This window comes from Leuciscus leuciscus, assembly GCF_965113295.1.
Source record: "Leuciscus leuciscus genome assembly, chromosome: 19".
NCBI classification, from domain to species: Eukaryota; Metazoa; Chordata; class Actinopteri; order Cypriniformes; family Leuciscidae; genus Leuciscus; species Leuciscus leuciscus.
The window spans coordinates 32,654,666-32,671,906 of record NC_138743.1 but is presented as its reverse complement, the minus strand read 5'-3'; the positions used below and the strand labels follow the sequence as shown (position 1 = coordinate 32,671,906).

General features: G+C 38.0%; 2 protein-coding genes across 2 annotated transcripts; one reads left to right on the top strand and one right to left on the bottom strand.

Moving 5' to 3' along the window:
- Positions 1-247: 247 nt before the first annotated feature.
- On the top strand, positions 248-11,249 carry hpcal1 (hippocalcin-like 1). The gene is made up of 4 exons (XM_082148419.1): positions 248-547; positions 5,223-5,632; positions 8,281-8,386; positions 8,766-11,249. Exons 2-4 carry the CDS (start codon positions 5,255-5,257, stop codon positions 8,861-8,863), a joined length of 582 nt encoding a protein of 193 aa, XP_082004545.1. The 5' UTR covers positions 248-547; positions 5,223-5,254; the 3' UTR covers positions 8,864-11,249.
- A 409-nt stretch (positions 11,250-11,658) lies between these two features.
- Positions 11,659-17,176, bottom strand: pdia6 (protein disulfide isomerase family A, member 6). The gene is made up of 13 exons (XM_082147507.1): positions 17,026-17,176; positions 16,371-16,515; positions 15,978-16,035; positions 15,087-15,213; positions 14,882-14,988; positions 14,669-14,799; positions 14,356-14,470; positions 13,801-13,941; positions 13,445-13,529; positions 12,487-12,559; positions 12,171-12,329; positions 11,923-12,019; positions 11,659-11,842 (listed from the first exon to the last, which is right to left on the bottom strand). The coding sequence occupies exons 1-13, from the start codon at positions 17,039-17,041 to the stop codon at positions 11,774-11,776; spliced, it is 1,323 nt and encodes a 440-aa protein (XP_082003633.1). The 5' UTR covers positions 17,042-17,176; the 3' UTR covers positions 11,659-11,773.
- Between the last annotated feature and the right edge of the window lie 65 nt (positions 17,177-17,241).

Sequence of the window (17,241 nt, the reverse complement as noted above, 5' to 3'; positions counted from 1 at the left end):
AGTGTACGGATTCGTCCAAAGAGTAGCATGGGTGTTATACCCTCACAACAACGTTGTGGGTGCTCAGAAATGATTATTTTGCACACAAAAAATTGTCATCAATCAAATCGCATGGATTCCAACATCATGAAATATGAGTTTATAATGTGATCGTTCTCAAAGATAATACTGACATTCCATTCTCAGATAAACGAGTCCCCCCTACAGTCTAGTGGTGGACTCGTCCATTGACAGCGGAGCAGAGCTCTCTGTGTGTGGTGTCAAGTCTCTCGCTCAATGATGAGGTTTCAAGTGCGCCTTTGAGATGTTATGGAGTCTGTAGAATATTCTGCAAGTTATAACTTTTTCGATTCCCTTTTATTAAAACAACATTCCAACTTTTAGACCTGTGACCTGTTCTCAATACCTTATTTAGTTGTTTTTGTTTACAAGCTTTTTTTTCATAGCGAAAATGTTGAAAGTTTTGTGAGGACACTCCTTCTTCAGACGGACTAAGGCTACTGCTCACAAATTGGAGAACATATCAGCTCTGTCGTTTTTTTAGGAGGTAAGTTGTTGTCTTTTTGTAAAGCCTCTAATGTATTTTTTTCAACATATGCCGCTTTTTGGAACCCATTATTTGCATGATAGCGGTCCATGGGGGTCCACTCTTTATGGCACTAAAACTAATGCATTTCAGACTAAATACTGCTTTCATGTCTAGCAGTCTACGTTGGTTTTCACGATGCCACGTGTGGTTGTTTCGTTTTTCTAGGTTAGAAACATATGTTTTTTTTTTTGTTTTGTTTTTTTCATGTCCAGGTCACCATAAAAATCCATGCATGTAAGCATGATGGTTTTAATGCCCAGGAAAGCTGACCTTATGATGCCAAGGGACTCTATTTGACCCTTTGCATTTAATTTGATGCGTTATATCACTAGATTCATCGATTATCCACACAGTAAAATGACCCAATATATGTGGCTATATTTAGTTACTATATATAATAAAACTGGGTGTAATGTATAATTACAGTTACACTGCTTATGATAGTTCTCTTATATTATATTATTATTTGCAGTGTATCTTTTTTTCAGTGCCAGTCTGTAGATGGTCTAATAATAAGTTATTCTTCCAATTCAGTTGTCATTTGTGTTCTTTAATTTCCCCTCTGTTATGATCACCTTCTGGGTCACAGCATGGTCTTCACAGCAGGAGTAAGAGGTTGATTCCCCACTTTTCCAATCAAGTCGCTCCATGATGCCTTGCAATCATCTCAGTGGCATATCTGCCGACCTGCTATCAGCATCTGAATAAACCCGGAACCATTGTCAACATTACATTTCTATTTCCATCCCTAGTTCTGGTCTGGTTCTGGTAAATATCAGCAAAATGGGTGAAATTGTTTCGGAGAAATTCATTCCCCGCTTATCATGATGGCAAATGTATTGGATGACCTCTTGGCATTATTAAATTTAGCAACAAGCTATTTCGGGGAAAAATACCCTGAATTCTCAGACAAGGGTATAAGTGTATTGTTTGTTTTCCTGTAATTTCACGGTCCGCCGGAGCAGCAGAAAAACTGGGTTTTCTGTTCTACTGATCTTTTGACACCTGTCAGGGTGCATTTTAGTTAGGCCACATTGGGGAATAGAAGGCTTAATGAGACACACACACACGCACACGCACGCACGCACGCACGCACGCACGCACACACACACAGTGTTAATTGAGCTGATGTTTTATGCATGATGGGTCAAAGATGAATACTGTACAACTGCATGCTCAATTGCACTGATGTGTACAAAATATGTCCCACTCCCACACTTTCCAGGTTACATTTATTTCTGGCTATTTGATCCGTGCACATGGCAACCTGGCACATATCTTTGTTTGATTTGAATGGGGTGTAATGAAAGCTGTTATTTAGAAATGAATTAAGGGCAATAGTTGCACTGGATTGCTTTTCACACTGGTCTGCGAAAAAAACACATGTCATGTGAGTGTGTGGAATCTGGTGGCGAGACACAACATTCACGTGTGCCAGAGTGGCGGTGTTGTAATGGGGGCTAGTTTATTGAGACGAGGGAGGGTAACAAGATGAGTTTGTGCAACCAAGACTACTGGGAGTGAAATTGGAAACTAGGGCTTGTGTGGAAATCATCAAGGAATGTTTAGTCATTAGATGCAGTATAAGAACTGGGACTTAGTGTGACAGAGTATTCCCTTTAGAGACATGGCAGAGAGAGAACGGGCAAGGGTTAAACATTCGGTGGGAAGAAAGAAAGTGCAACGAAACTGGCATTTAGGATAAACTGAGAAAATATGTTAAACTAACAAATGCACATAGGCTATTCTTTTGGACAGACAGCTTTAGTATACCTAAAGCTTTTAATAACATATTGAAATACTCACAAGCTTGGCTGAACTGCATATTTTGGCTTTTTTTTTTTAACATAAAATGAATGACATTTCCAAACCTATTTTCACCCTTAAAGGGATAGTTAACCCAAAAATGAAAATTGTTGTCATCATTTCACTCTGGCTTTCCAATCCTGTATAACTTTCCTTCCTCTGTGGAAAACTTGTGCTGAAGAATGTACTGGAAATTTCTTTCCATGCAGAACAATGAATGGTGACTAGAGCGTTCAAACTTTAAAAAGGACTCTGGCGCCCTATAAAAGTATCATAAAAGTGGTTCATATGACTAATGCATTTTCTGAAGTCATGCAATAGCTTTGTGTGAGAAACAGATTCAATTTACTGTAAGGGTTCGCTTGCTGTGTTCATGATAGTTCATTAAGATGTCTGATTTGTGAACAAAGTGTTCTTTTGAGTTGGATCTTTTCAGTGAATCAGTTTATTCGGTTCACAAAACCATTCAGAATGAATCAGTCTGATCCAGTTCTCAAGTTCCACTCAACTGACTGGTCCTGTTTGCTAAGACTATCAACAAGTGAAGTGAAAACATTAAATGTCAGTCTATTCCTCTCACAAAGCTATCATAGACTTCAGAAGACTTCCATACAAAACATATAAACTGCTTTTATGATAGTTTAAGGATTCAGTTCCCATTCTTTGTAATTGAATGGAAAATGACCAGTAAATTCTCCTTTAGGTGAAATTAAGTCATACAGGTTTGGAACAACATGAAAGTATTTGAATGATGTCAGAATTTAATTTTTTGGCTGAACTATCCCCATAAGAAACATGAGCTCAATATTTCCAGTGTTAACAATGCGGAAGTTCAATGTGGAAGTAAACTGCTTTCTGTGAATGTGTGAGACTTCCAACTCATTCGCCGCTATAGGGAAATAACGTGAAGAATATAACAAAGTGCAGTAAACGGTAAAACTATTTGCACTACAAACCAGTGTGTTTAGAATTAAGACAATACATTCAAATAATATGTTAAGATAATATAATATACAGCAGCATTGTACAGCTAAAAATAACTGTAAGAGGATGACACTGGAACATTCAATTTAGAAATAGCCACGTACACTCTTACGTGAAAAATAAGGTGGATACATTTTCCAGTTTCCTTTGACTTGTATGGTTTATAGACAGACAGACACCAGTTGTGAAACCACCTGTAAAGCATTATGGTTGGTGAGTGGCAGAGGATGCTTGTGAATCTTGAGGTACTGGAGCATACAGTGATGGAGCATACAGTGATAGACCATCTGCTCTCCATCCGAGGAGATGTGTCTCACTTTTCTCTGTTCTGATTCAATTTTTTTTGCAAGGGGCTTTTCAAGCGTTTTGGAAATTAGGGCTGTGTTCAACTCCTCACTCCTCTCATCATGTCTTTCATTTTGGTTCCTCTTCACAGAGAATGAATATGTGAGTCTCCGCTCTATATATGTGCCCCCTGTGATGTTGTTATTTCTGCTGGATCAGGGCCTATAGGGACCCTTCTTTTTTCAGATTTTTTTCCATTTGACAGCAGCATGAGCTTACATTTTTTTCCTTCAGAACGGAAAGTTCTGGGTTTCTTGTGGCTTGGTGAGTGTCTGAGGAAAAAGAGGGAGGGAGAAGCAAGCTACGCCCATGTTTATGTCTGTCTGCCTGCGTGCTGCCAGGCCAGTAGCTTCACCCATGTGACTCCAGCCAAGGGAGGAGCCACCCTTATGATGGCCTCGACAAACTAAGCAAACGGAGCAAAGCCATTTTCTGAAGAGGTGGACATATCTAGAGAACCAAGTCTAAAAGTACCTATGAAATGTATTTCTATTTGGTCAAATGGTAGATTAGTACCTCTTTGAGAAAGTGTAGCTTTAACTGTAATAAATTGAGCAGATATACATACTACTTTGAAAATGAAAGGTTTTTAGGTCATACCGTCTCAGTTATCCATGAGTTTTTATTTATTTAGCAGAAAAAACTATCCATCACAGTATTGCTCTGTGGATCCCTGGAAAGTAAGATGCCGAAGTTAAAAAGTTATTTTTCCGAACAGAAATATGCACGTTTATGGTCTTCTCAGGTCTGATAGTGGCTCACTGACTTGTGTCTTATGACCTATGACAGTATAAGATCTTTTAAAAATCTAGTTTAAAACACAAGAAATGCACTTTTTGTATTCATGTTGGTTTCCAATGGTTTTGAAAAACTTTTTATAAAATGTCATGTAATTTAAACCTCAAGTACTTGTAAAGAATAGAGGAAGAGGCTGTAGTAGAAAGAGAGGATAGAAGTGAGTGCATATGGCCATGCCGCTTATATAACCTATCGTTAAATTTCACTCCCTGCCACCTCAACGTTTATATGGTCTTTATATGATTTGTTTAAATAGAACGAGCAGTGCCTCACACTCTGCCCCCTCTTAACGCCGCAAGCACAGGCTCATGTACAGTAAGAGACACCAACCGTTCCAAATTACCCACACACATGCAAAAAGATAAAATATCTTCCTCATCTCCCTGGTAACCCACGGCCTCTTGATTGTTGCTAAGGTGGTCTGGTGGCAGTTATGCCCTCATATGAGCCTCCCTCAATTCTGCTCAGTGCCCTCCCCCTTTACCCCACTGTGGAGGAGTCAATCTATTCTCACCTTAACAAGGTATTAAATGGTTTCCATGGATACCAGGATCCACTCCTTCAATTTGGAAGGCTAACACGTTTTCCATTATTCTTAAACATACATCTGGCAGAGGAAATGTGAATCTCTTTATTGTGGCTTGCGTAGGTTTAAAAATATCTAAGAAGCTACTTTATTTCATTGTGTTTGTGCTGACAGGGAGCAGCAAGAGTCTGCGCTAGAGTTTCATCATGGGTAAACAGAACAGCAAGTTGCGACCTGAGGTCCTCAACGACCTGCGGGAGAACACGGAGTTCACGGACCACGAGCTGCAGGAGTGGTACCGCGGCTTCCTGAAGGACTGTCCGTCTGGCCACCTGACGGTAGAGGAATTCAAGAAGATCTACGCCAATTTCTTTCCCTACGGTGACGCTTCGAAGTTCGCGGAGCACGTCTTCCGCACCTTCGACACCAACGGCGACGCCACAATCGACTTCCGGGAGTTCATAATCGCCCTGAGCGTGACCTCGCGCGGAGGCCTGGAGCAGAAGCTCCGCTGGGCCTTTAGCATGTACGATCTGGACGGCAACGGATACATCAGCCGGGCTGAAATGCTGGAGATCGTACAGGTGAGCTTTTGGTTTCATTTGCATTGTTTTTTATGGAAGTCCGTTTCCGCCACCGTTGAGTAAAAAAAAGAAGAAGATTGTTTAAGTCATAATAATGAGACATTTTCTCATAATAATGACTTAGTATCTCATAATAATGAGACATTTTCTCATAATTACAACTTAACATCTCATAATAATGAGAAACTTTCTCGTAATAATGAGAAACTTTCTCGTAATAATGAGAAACTTTCTCGTAATAATGAGAAACTTTCTCGTAATAATGAGAAACTTTCTCATAATAATTACTTATTTTCTCGCACTTCTACGCAATGTCCGTCTTATTATAAGATGTTAAAGGTCCCGTTCTGCGTGATCCCATGTTTCAAACTTTAGTTAGTGTGTAATGTTGCTGTTAGAGCATAAATAATATCTGTAAAATTATAAAGCTCAAAGTTCAATGCCAAGCGAGATATTTTATTTAACAGAAGTTGACTACAAAAAACGGCTCGATTGGACTACATCCCTCTACTTCCTTCTTTAATGATGTCACTAGAACCGTTTCTTGACTAACCTCCGCCCACAGGAATGCTCCCTCAACTCTACTGGCTACTTGCGCACTTCTTATAACTTAGGCTACTGTGTTTACTCAGCTCTTACGGTGATTTTCTGAAGTAAAACTGACGCTTCATCTTTTGTGTGATGTACAATAAACTTTATTAAACTCATCAGTACATGTTTGATCATCATTCAGACAGCAGACTTGTAGGCTATTAATAAATAATGGATACATAGCCTACAAGCAGATGACAAATACGTTATAATAACCGTAATTAAACTACTAAACCATACCTGTTTCATCTCTATACAGCACTCTGACTCTGTAGGCATTATTGTCCGACTCGAAATGAACGCCGTTACTGAGAGTTTCTGATATTATCATCATTCCGTGAGATGAATTTTTCCTGACAGACTGAGCGCGAGCTCATGAAGCTCCGCCCCCTGTGTCGTCCAGCAGCAGCTCATTTGCATTTAAAGGGCACACACTGAAACAGCTCGTTTTTCTGAGCCCCAACAAATGTCAATTTAAACATGCTGTAAAAAATGATCTGTTGGGTATTTTGAGCTCAAACTTCACATACACACTCTGGGGACATCAGAGACTTATTTTACATCTTGTGAAAAGGGGCATAAAACGGGACCTTTAAAGCTACAATATGTAATTTTTTTTCGCCGCTAGGGGTCGCTAACCTCTTACAATAACAAAGGCGTAGCATAAGCGGAATTATGGAATTATCCGTCATGCCGAAGGATCTAATAATGTTTATGGATGAGTGAATACATTGATGTTTTTAACATGACTGTAACATGACATTTCATTCTACCGAACTACCCGCAAGTGCAGAATTAATACTCGCACAGGTCAGTTTATTAGACGAATTAAACTTGTGAGATAACGCAGCGCTGTTTCACTTGGTCTACACTTTCACACTAAACTGCATTTGAGTGTGTTGAAAGTTATAATGTTATTCTATGTGTTAGTTTGTCTGTATGAGACTAGCAGTGAGCTAGATCAACATTAGAATAACATACTGATCATATTCTAACATTTCATCATGTTGAGCTATATAACATTGATTAGTCACGGACGTGAAGCTCTCGGCATCTCGAAAACACCACGCTGATATTGATCCTCGTTTTAGTTCTCCTTTTGTCCCAAAGTCTGCTTGCCATGGTCCATAATGTTTGAACGAAACAACAACCGCGCGAGCGTACCGCTGGACGTAACGCAGTTGTCCACATCTGTCGCCATGGTTACTATGGCAGTACGAGCGGAAACCAAGGAAAAAGCGGATATTACATCATTGTCAGGCGACAAGTGAACAGGGACGAGCCATTATTTAAAATTGGAATTTCTCAGAAATGTCAAATCTTTGGGAACTTTTGGGATATTGTAAGTACACAACTGCAGGAAATATATCACACTGTGCAAGTGATTTTTGGATATTTTATTACAAAATTCTTACATATTGTACCTTAAAGTCACAATCATGAGAAAGTTTCTCATTATTACGAGAAACTTTCTTAATAAAACGAGATACTAAGTCATAATTATGAGAAAGTTTCTCAGTATTATGATTTGCAGAATATTATGATTTACAGAATTATATTTTTTACTCAACTATAGCGGAAACGGGCTTCCATAGTTTTTAGAGCAGCATGTTCCATATCAATATTAGCTCAGTCTAATGTTTGGTGATACAGACCTCCTGAATAAACAGATCTCCTCAATCAAGTGTTCCACAGGCCATATGGTCTTGCCACAAATGGTGACCAAACACAAAGGCTTTGTTCGCTACTTCAAAGGGCCTGTTGACTCTCGATGTTAATAACATAGATGGCTCTTTTACACCTGCATCAGAGGACATGCTATAAAACAATGTCTGAAAGTGACATTAAATGTATCTGTCAGAGAAACAGTCTCATGATCATTTGCATTGAATACACTGATATGAAGTGTTGATTGAAGCTGTGACAGTTGCGTTATGCAACTTTTGACTATCACTTGTAGCATTATAAAGATAAACGTGTTGCTACTGAAAACTGAAACCTTTGCATGTGACAGCGAACTACCATATGTTTTGACACGGTTACATTCATTTTCACAGGCAATTTATAAAATGGTGTCATCTGTGATGAAGATGCCCGAGGATGAGTCAACGCCCGAGAAACGCACAGATAAGATATTCCGACAGATGGACACGGACAACGATGGTACGCCTCCTGAGATCCGTCTCCCACTCACTGATAATATTTATATAGACTCTTAAAGTTGAACCACGCAAAATATGCACTGTTGTCTTTGTTTTACAGTAACAACATCTAAATCAAGATTTGTCTTGAAAGTTTACTTTTCTTACCCAATTGCCAAATGGTTTTTTTCCCAACCCAAATTGAGTGTTTCTTATGCAACTTTGCTTTCCAAGGTGAAACCAAGGCAAATCATTTTTCACAGTGTCTATGACAACCACAAATGAATAATGAAGTCATATTTAGGATTCATTTAAGTTCCAGGATATTTGATCACCACTGAAATGTTACTCTTGGAAATGAACAAAATAACCCTTTTGTTGTTGTTTTTTCAAATCTATAGGCAGACTGTCTCTGGAGGAATTCATCAAAGGTGCCAAGAGCGACCCCTCTATCGTCCGACTACTGCAGTCTGACCAAAGCACCTCTCAACAGTTATAAATTCAGCTCTTAAACGCGGCCGACAGGCGCCACTCACATGCACACTGAAAAGAAGATGGCTGGCGTTATCAATGATACATTTCCTGCTTGTTCATGGGTGGTTACCTCTTTCATCATTCCAGCCTGTTTTTATTTTGATGTAATTCTGTTTGGATTGGCATTGCTGAGTTGTCATAATGTCTGGGCTGGGTCAGATTGTGAAGGACCTCTTGAAATCAATTGTCAAAATTCACTTTTAAAACGTATTCTTCAGGGCCTTGTTTATAACATGTGCGCACGCACAGATTTGATCTTAGAGTGTGCGTATGCTAAACTCCACACCAACGTTCATATTTATTAAAACGGTCTTTGATGTGGAAAAGTTCTTAGCACCACGTCAGGGTCTGAGCAGACATCCGCGCTTTTCCTTGAGAAGCAGGATCGGAGTATTGCAGGGATTTGGAAATCTAAGCAATTCTTGCCGCTCTCTATTCTCAAGTAAAGGATTTGGACGTTGACGTGCTCTATTATATGTATCGGAAACATTCAGCTGCGCACAATTTCAAGATCATTTGCGATTTATAAATCTCACTTCTGGAAGAGAGGCGTATGCACGTTTGTTCTATGAATCACACGTACGCACATTTGAGAAATGAGAATAAATGTAGGACGGTTTTTATAAATGAGGCTCCTGATGATTGGTTGCATTACACAGATTTTTGTCAAATCATATGCTCTCTAGAATGAAGCTGCAGAATTGTCGTTACTTCATGATATCTTTAAATGATGACTAAAAAATATTTATATTTTCAATGGTTTGCATTCCACTCAACCTGTAAATGAGTAGTCAGTACCACGTCCAAATTTCCAGAATGGCTATTAAGCCAAAACATGAAGTTTCTGCTTGTAAATATTTCATTTGTTTTGCATTCAATCAAGCTATTAAGTGTCTCCAACGCACTATTTTGGTTAGATGTTGGGTTTTATGCATTCGGAGCTGTCCGGCCAATTATGATCGACTTTGTTAATTTTATGTTAAATGGAAAGTGTTGCTTCTTTTAGTATGTAACAGAACATGCCAACAGTTTTGGGTCAAGAAGCCTTTTTTTGAAGGAAATTAATTTTATTCAGCAAGGCTGCATTACATTTTCTACATTATAAAAAAAAAAACTAAAAAAACATGTTCTTCATCAAATAATCTGGAAAAATGTATCCATTGTTTCCACAAAAATATTAAGCTGTGTGTAATCCTACTAAAGCTTTAGCTTTGCCATCACAGGATTACGTTAAATTTTTTTAATATATTAAAATAGGAAAGTTATTTTAAATTGTATACAATATTTAATAGTATTACTGTTTTAATGCATTTTTGATCAAATAAATGCAGCCTTGGTGAGCAGAAGAGATTTCTTTCAAAAACATTTAAAACATCTTACTGAAACCAAACTTTTGATCAGCAAAGAAATGTTCAATGTTTAATTTTCAGTGTATTTTGATTTCAAATTTAGCATTTAGATTTCAGATCAATATAAATACACTAGAATAAATAGGTCAGAAAATTCAGTTCTAAGAAGCAGACAGACAAACTTTTCACAACCATTTCTGCCCTTAAGTAAAAAACACACACACACACACACAAAAAAACAGCAACCATCAGCCTTTAGGCTACTCATTATTAAACGCTATTGTCCGATTGGACATATGGCACAGACAGAATGGCAGACCGGTTGTTAGTTTCTATTTTTTCTTTTACCAGTCCAGTGTCAACATGAACAGTACAGATGCTGTTGGATAAGTAGATTCATGGAACGTAACAGTAATAACTAAATGTCTTCAAGTTTCTGCTAATGGAAACATTGGAAAATGCTCATAATTTGCTCTTTTGCATGTGTGCTATTTTCTCTCTTAGTATTTTTTTCTCTGTAAAATGATTGTTGAAGTGAAATGCCAAAACTAATATTTGTACTGGAGATATATATATTAGCTTTACGAGTCATTTCTAATTTTGTATAGTGTTAATTGTGATGATGGTTGTATACCGCAGCTGGGATTGGGATGTCCAGACATATATTTGTCAAGCCAAAGCATCAGGAAGAATCTGAATGTTGCATCTTTACAACTGAATAGTGTATTTGTTTGCATGAATCCTCAATAAACCACTGATTCATAGGCCACTGGTGTCTAGCAGAATAGCTTCTATGATAAAAACGACTCAATTTTATTATTTTTGTTTTTATTTTCATAACAAAAACATTTATTTCAAAACAAAGCCGTGTAAGAAAAATCTACACAACGCCCACATTACACCTGGTCAAACACGGACAAATGGGCAAACTGGGATACAGGTTGGCTGCCATTCTTTTCAGTAACAATTTTAAAACAAATAACCAAATAATAATAATAATAAAAGGAAAAGTCACATGAGAGGGATAAAGGGTGAATATGGAAACAATGTTAAGCTTCTTGTAACTCCAGTGTAATGAGCTGCTGAAATCATAGAAAGGCGGATATAAATAACCACTGGTTCATCTCATTACCAGAAAGACCAGTACCATCTGATTAAATCTTGCCAATGAAACATATTAGAAAGTGTTCTATGAAGAGCCTCTGTGTGACGTCTGCTTGCTGGAAACAAGTGATTGATAATCAGTCACATTCTGCTTCATCAAGCTGATTGAAAGATCCAATCAGTCACGAAATCAAAATGTGAAGAAGCAACTTGAGGCAGAGCATGGCTCAATCATGATGTACACACTGAAAAGCCTCATTTTTAAACTAACAGGGGGGTGTTTTTCTTTTAAAACGCTGCACAACCATTGTATGTTTTCCGGAGTCTTAAGGAAGTTCATGTCCCTAGCATCCCCTCATCCATGGGAGAGAAGACATGGGCATCATTTGGGCCTCAGAGATCTAGAGTGGTTTAGACCAGGCTCATAACTCATCCTTCTCCAGATCGTCCAGATCCACGTCGCTCAGGTCAATGTCATCCTCCATGGGCAACTGAGGAAAGGCCAGAAAAAGGGGGTTGAAAACAGGAAAGGCTGACATCCATCCACCCTCACACTGTTCTCTCTACTCACCACTCCATCTTTCCCATCCCAAGGCTCCACAGTGTTGATCTTAGGCAAAGCTCCGCCTCCCACCGTAGCAGTGGAGCCACGGCCAACAGAAAGTTCCCTGCATAAATAAAGACATTAATAGTTTAACAACATAAAACAGGCAGACAGTTCGAAGGGCCATTATAAACAACACCTTAAATTTACTGTATGCTAACAGTCTCTGTGACGTAACTTGTTTCCTTATAACATAAACTCCAGCCTTCTGTTACCTGAGGAATTCGTGGATGCCCGTTTCACTGAATGAGCCTTTAAGCAGAGCGAACTTCATCTTGCGAGCATTAATGGCTGCCATGGCGGGATAGCCAAATCCACCGATCCCGAGAGAGGCCTCCAGCTCCATCTGTGCCCCTGCTTCAGTCCACAACCAACTGTGTAGAGAGAGGAAAGAGAGTGATGTGTATGACTGCATCCCGCTCTCTATTCCCTAAAGTCTCGTCTCCGGCACACAAGCAGCGACATGTACTGGTGTTATTTATGGGCAGGATGATCTCAACTTGTACTCTAGATGATGATGAAAATACTGACCCCCACATCTTCTTCTTGTACTTCTCTGCCATCGTCTTCATCACTTCCATGTAAGAGTTTCTTCCAGATGCACCTGCGAGCAGAGAGAAGATCAAAATAACTGTTGTTGTTGCGTCTTATTGCTTGACAAATGACAAAACTATGACAAATTGGTGCTTAATTGAAATAAAGCAGAAATAAAATAATTAGATTATAAACAAATGAAAATTAGAAACATTGCCTTGGCAACTAACTGACAAAACAAGTTGAAGTACTAAAATGACTAAAAATGGAATAAAAAATAAAATAATAATTAACGCTAAATAGAAATCTATTTTTTTTTTAAAAGACAAAATTACTAAAACTTAAGTAAAAAAAAAGAAAACTAAAACTATAATAGTATATAATACTAATATAGCACTGCATATTAACCATCAATCATGTTCCTAACATATGAGTCTTACACAGTAAGCTGAAAATTAAGTGATCACTTATAAATGACACTTGTAACAAAATAACATGTACATGTACTGTATGTACATATATATATATATACACACACACACATATTCTAACGATTACATTTTAATTCTATACTATTTTTGTGAAAAGAAAAGTTAATATGCAACAAGTGAATTGAAGCATCCACCATTACAATTTGTACAGTATGAATTTTTTTTTGAGGTATAAAGATTACATTTAACAGTTATTAAATTTGTCTTTATCTTGTTAACCAAGTGAACGTTAGATGACAGCAAATGTAAGAGGAAATGATCATCCAAAAAAATAAAAATAATAATCAGCCAATAAGAAAAACATTTTTTTTTTTATACAATAACCTATAACTAATATATTGTGCATCTCTAGTGACCATCACTGTTTAAGAGGCTTGTCATTCATTTTCAAATTTTTCTTCTTAAAAACAATAGTTTTGATGAAATCACTTGATGTGTGTGTTTTAGGTTGACGTTGTATATACCTGTGTCGAGAATGTGAGGCAGCACAGCTATCATACACAGCTGATAGTCCTCGCAGGTCTTCTTCAAAACGTCTTCATTCACAATCTAGAGGAAATAAAAACCACATGAATATAAACCAAACTACACCTATTATTTCCTTACAAAATGTTTGTCAAAATAAATGGTCACACTTTACATGTAACAAGGACACAGTAAAATAGTCACTATAGTAAGACCTATGAATAATGAATAATTGCATGCAACTACCTTAACCAAACCCTAATCCTAACCCTTCTAGTGAGTGCATGTAAAAATAATACACATTAGTTACACCATATTCTATAACATGCTTAAAAATAGAAGAGAAAACACTCACCTCTTGAAGCTCTGGGGGAGAGATGTTATCAGAGAAGAGGTCCATGGCACTAGAAACGATGTCAGATCGGGTACGTCCCCCCTGAAAGTCCGCTGGCTCCTCTCCTTTACGAAAGATCTTGATGGTGGGGAATCCTCGAATCTACCAATAAAGACAGCAGAAAAGACACCGTTAATGAAACCAATGACCTGTGGAGAAAAAATGGCTCTCAAAAAAAAAAAGAGCCACAAGCACAACAAACATTCAACAAAAATTAGCTAAAAAAAAAGTTCATTGTCCAAAATGAACAAATATTTTTTGATGACAAAACTGGGATCTGAAAATAAATTAGAGACAATATAAGAATTGCTGGTAGCACTTTATTTTACGGACCATCTGCATGCACATACTATGTAATTATTGTAGCTATTACAGTAACTGGGTAATAACTAGTTACTAACCTGAGCCTATCCCATGTAGTTACCTTATATTAACCAGTACTTTCTTAGGCAAGTACACATACTGTAAAATAAAGTGCAACCGAATAGTTTATATGAAAAGACATCAAATAAGTACCCCATATCGGCTTGCCAAGCCCTGGTGAACGGTGGCATCCACAGCACCCAGTTTCACTTTACCCTTCGTCTTCTCTTTGACTTCTGTGGCGGCTGCCGTCCATTCCGGCTCAAGACTGGAAACATTAAAGAAAGTCAACACGGGAAAGCCCAGTCGGCAGAGGAATTTCATTGCGGCTTAGAGTCCTTGTAAATAATTGAACATTGATTCAGCGCTTCAATAATGCATGGCACAGCATGTCAGGTACGATTTCAGGAGAGTGACAGACAGACAGGTCTTATGATGTATGCGAGACACAGAGGAAAACACGTACTTTTTGCAGTGTCCACACCAGGGGGCGAAGAACTCCACCAACCAGATATCGTCGCTGTCCAGCACGGTACGGTCAAAGTTATCGTCGGTCAGCTCCACAACATCCTTCTTATTGCCAGCACCACCTCCACTCTGATCACATCATCACAGAGGAGTCAATCAACGGAAGGAAAACATAATTTAACAACAAATTCTTCATGCTGAGCTTCAGTACCTGTCTGCTGTAGTCGGAGCCTCCAGTCTTTCCACCAAGCCTGTCTTTGACCAGGGAGCGAACAGCATTCAGAGCTGCGTCTACAATGGCCTGACTGCCTCGGCCACCTAGGACAGAGAGAGAATTAAAAACATGCTTTCATACGGCCATAAAACATCTTCTTTACATGCATGCCAAGATGTTTGATGAAAATGCAGTACTGAACCTTGGTAATCCTCTGGTTTGTTTTTGTTGGCTCCAAAGATCTTGATAGTTGGGAAGCCTCGGACTCCATACTGGCCTCCCAAGGAGTTGTGTTGGTCTGCGTCCACAGCACCCACCTTCACAATGCCCTGCACCAAAACACAAATGCTATCAATTATCTTTTCTATATCCATTTTCACTTTTAGATTTATCCAGTTTATAACTCTGAATTTTTAGATACAAAAATAAGTGATGGGAATCATAAGGATTTGAATGATTCAGGTTTTGATTCATGTTCCATTAAACAAGTATGGTTCCTTAACAACAAAGTCCTTTTAATAAAAAAATAATTAAACCTAAATACTATATACTATACACCACCATTCAAAGGTTTGTGGTTAGTAGGATTTTTGAAAGTCTCTTATACTAACAAGACTGCATTTATTTTATATAAAATTATTTTAAAAAACACAGTAAAAACAGTAATATGTTAAATTTAATTTATCTCCATATCTTAATTTGGTACTCAAGAAACATTATTATTATTATTATTATTATTATTATTGTCATCAATGCTGAAAACAGTGCTGCTTAATTTCCATAGAAACTCTGATACATTTCTTCCAGGATTCTTTGATGAATGGAAAGTTTAAAATAAAGAAACGAAAGAAAAAACATTATAAATGTCTTTACTTTCACATTTGAACAATTTAAAGCATCCTTGCAAAATAAAAGTATTAATTTCGTTCTTTTTTTTTTTTTTTAAAGAAATTTTATCTTACTGACCCCAAACATTTGAATACTACATTTTGGAAGAATGCTGAAGTTTAACAAACCATTCTGTGCCAGTAAATAAGCCCCAGTTCTAGATTGTAAGTGTAATTAATTATGTCATTTTAAATGTGGAATTTACCTTTAGAGCTGTGGCTACTTTTTTCCAATCAGAGGCCAAGCTCTTGCAGTGACCACACCTTTAAAAAAAAACAAAATAATAAATAAAAAAACATAAACATCATCATGAAACATATAGCTACACAGGTGCAATAATGATGCTCATGCCTGTATTATGCAACATATGCAAACTAAGACTAACTCATTTTATTCTTCAACTCATTTACACTTCATTTGCATTGGTTTACATCTCATTAAAGTAGCAATGACTCATACTTTCAATTATATACAAGAAAGCAACAGATTGAGCTGATTCAGCACCAGCGTTCCAGACAGTATCCTGATCTGTAACTAAAGATCTAGAGATCTCTATGAGTAACACATATCCGGGTTCCAGCACACTCTTACAACTTACCAGGGGGCATAAAACTCGACCAGCCAGAGACTGTCACTCTGCAAGACTTCCCTGTTAAAGTTGGAGGGGTTGAGTTCAACCACATCATCACCGGCAGAGTAGAGACCGTGGACAGAGAGTACAGTCAGAGAACACGCCAACACACCTGAGAAGATAAAGAAGGAGCATCAGTACTGGAGTACAGCAAGTCATTTCAACAGCTCTTTCTATTAAAAACAAAACAAGATCCACAGCATGAAACACTGCATATGGTTCATAATCATAACAACCAGGACATTCTACTACCAGACTCTAGGCACATACAACAGATTACTGTAAAATCTCAATTATGAAGAAACTGCACATTTAATTATTATTCTCCAATTGGTCTTGAATGAATTTGCTGTAATGTATAGGCCTAACCCACCATTACACACTCTAAACTAACTATAATGTACTATACGGTGTTACACACTTACACGTATGTATTTAATGTAAACAAAAGCTTCATAAAACACACTTCAGTTGGTTCAACTTTAGAGAGTTGTGTCTTCTTTTGTCATATTAACGTCCAGACTAGTTCTACAGTTTAGGCTCTCTGCATCTCAACGATTTTGAGTCAATAAAACGCGCCTCTCTACAGCTGAATTCACGGCTTTATGTCATTATAACTCACCCAGTAGCGCTCGCATGGTTGTTCTTTGTGCCTAGTCAATTATCTTGTTCAAAGCTCCTTCAATCTGTGTAGTGCTGTGTGAACTCTCTCTCCACCTCACCCTCACTCACTGAATCACACGACAGGTCTCCAACCAGCGGCGTAACAACACAGCACAGTCGTACCGTGGCCCGCGCTGATTGGCGGGCCTCCACCCGGAGACGACCTTAGCCAATA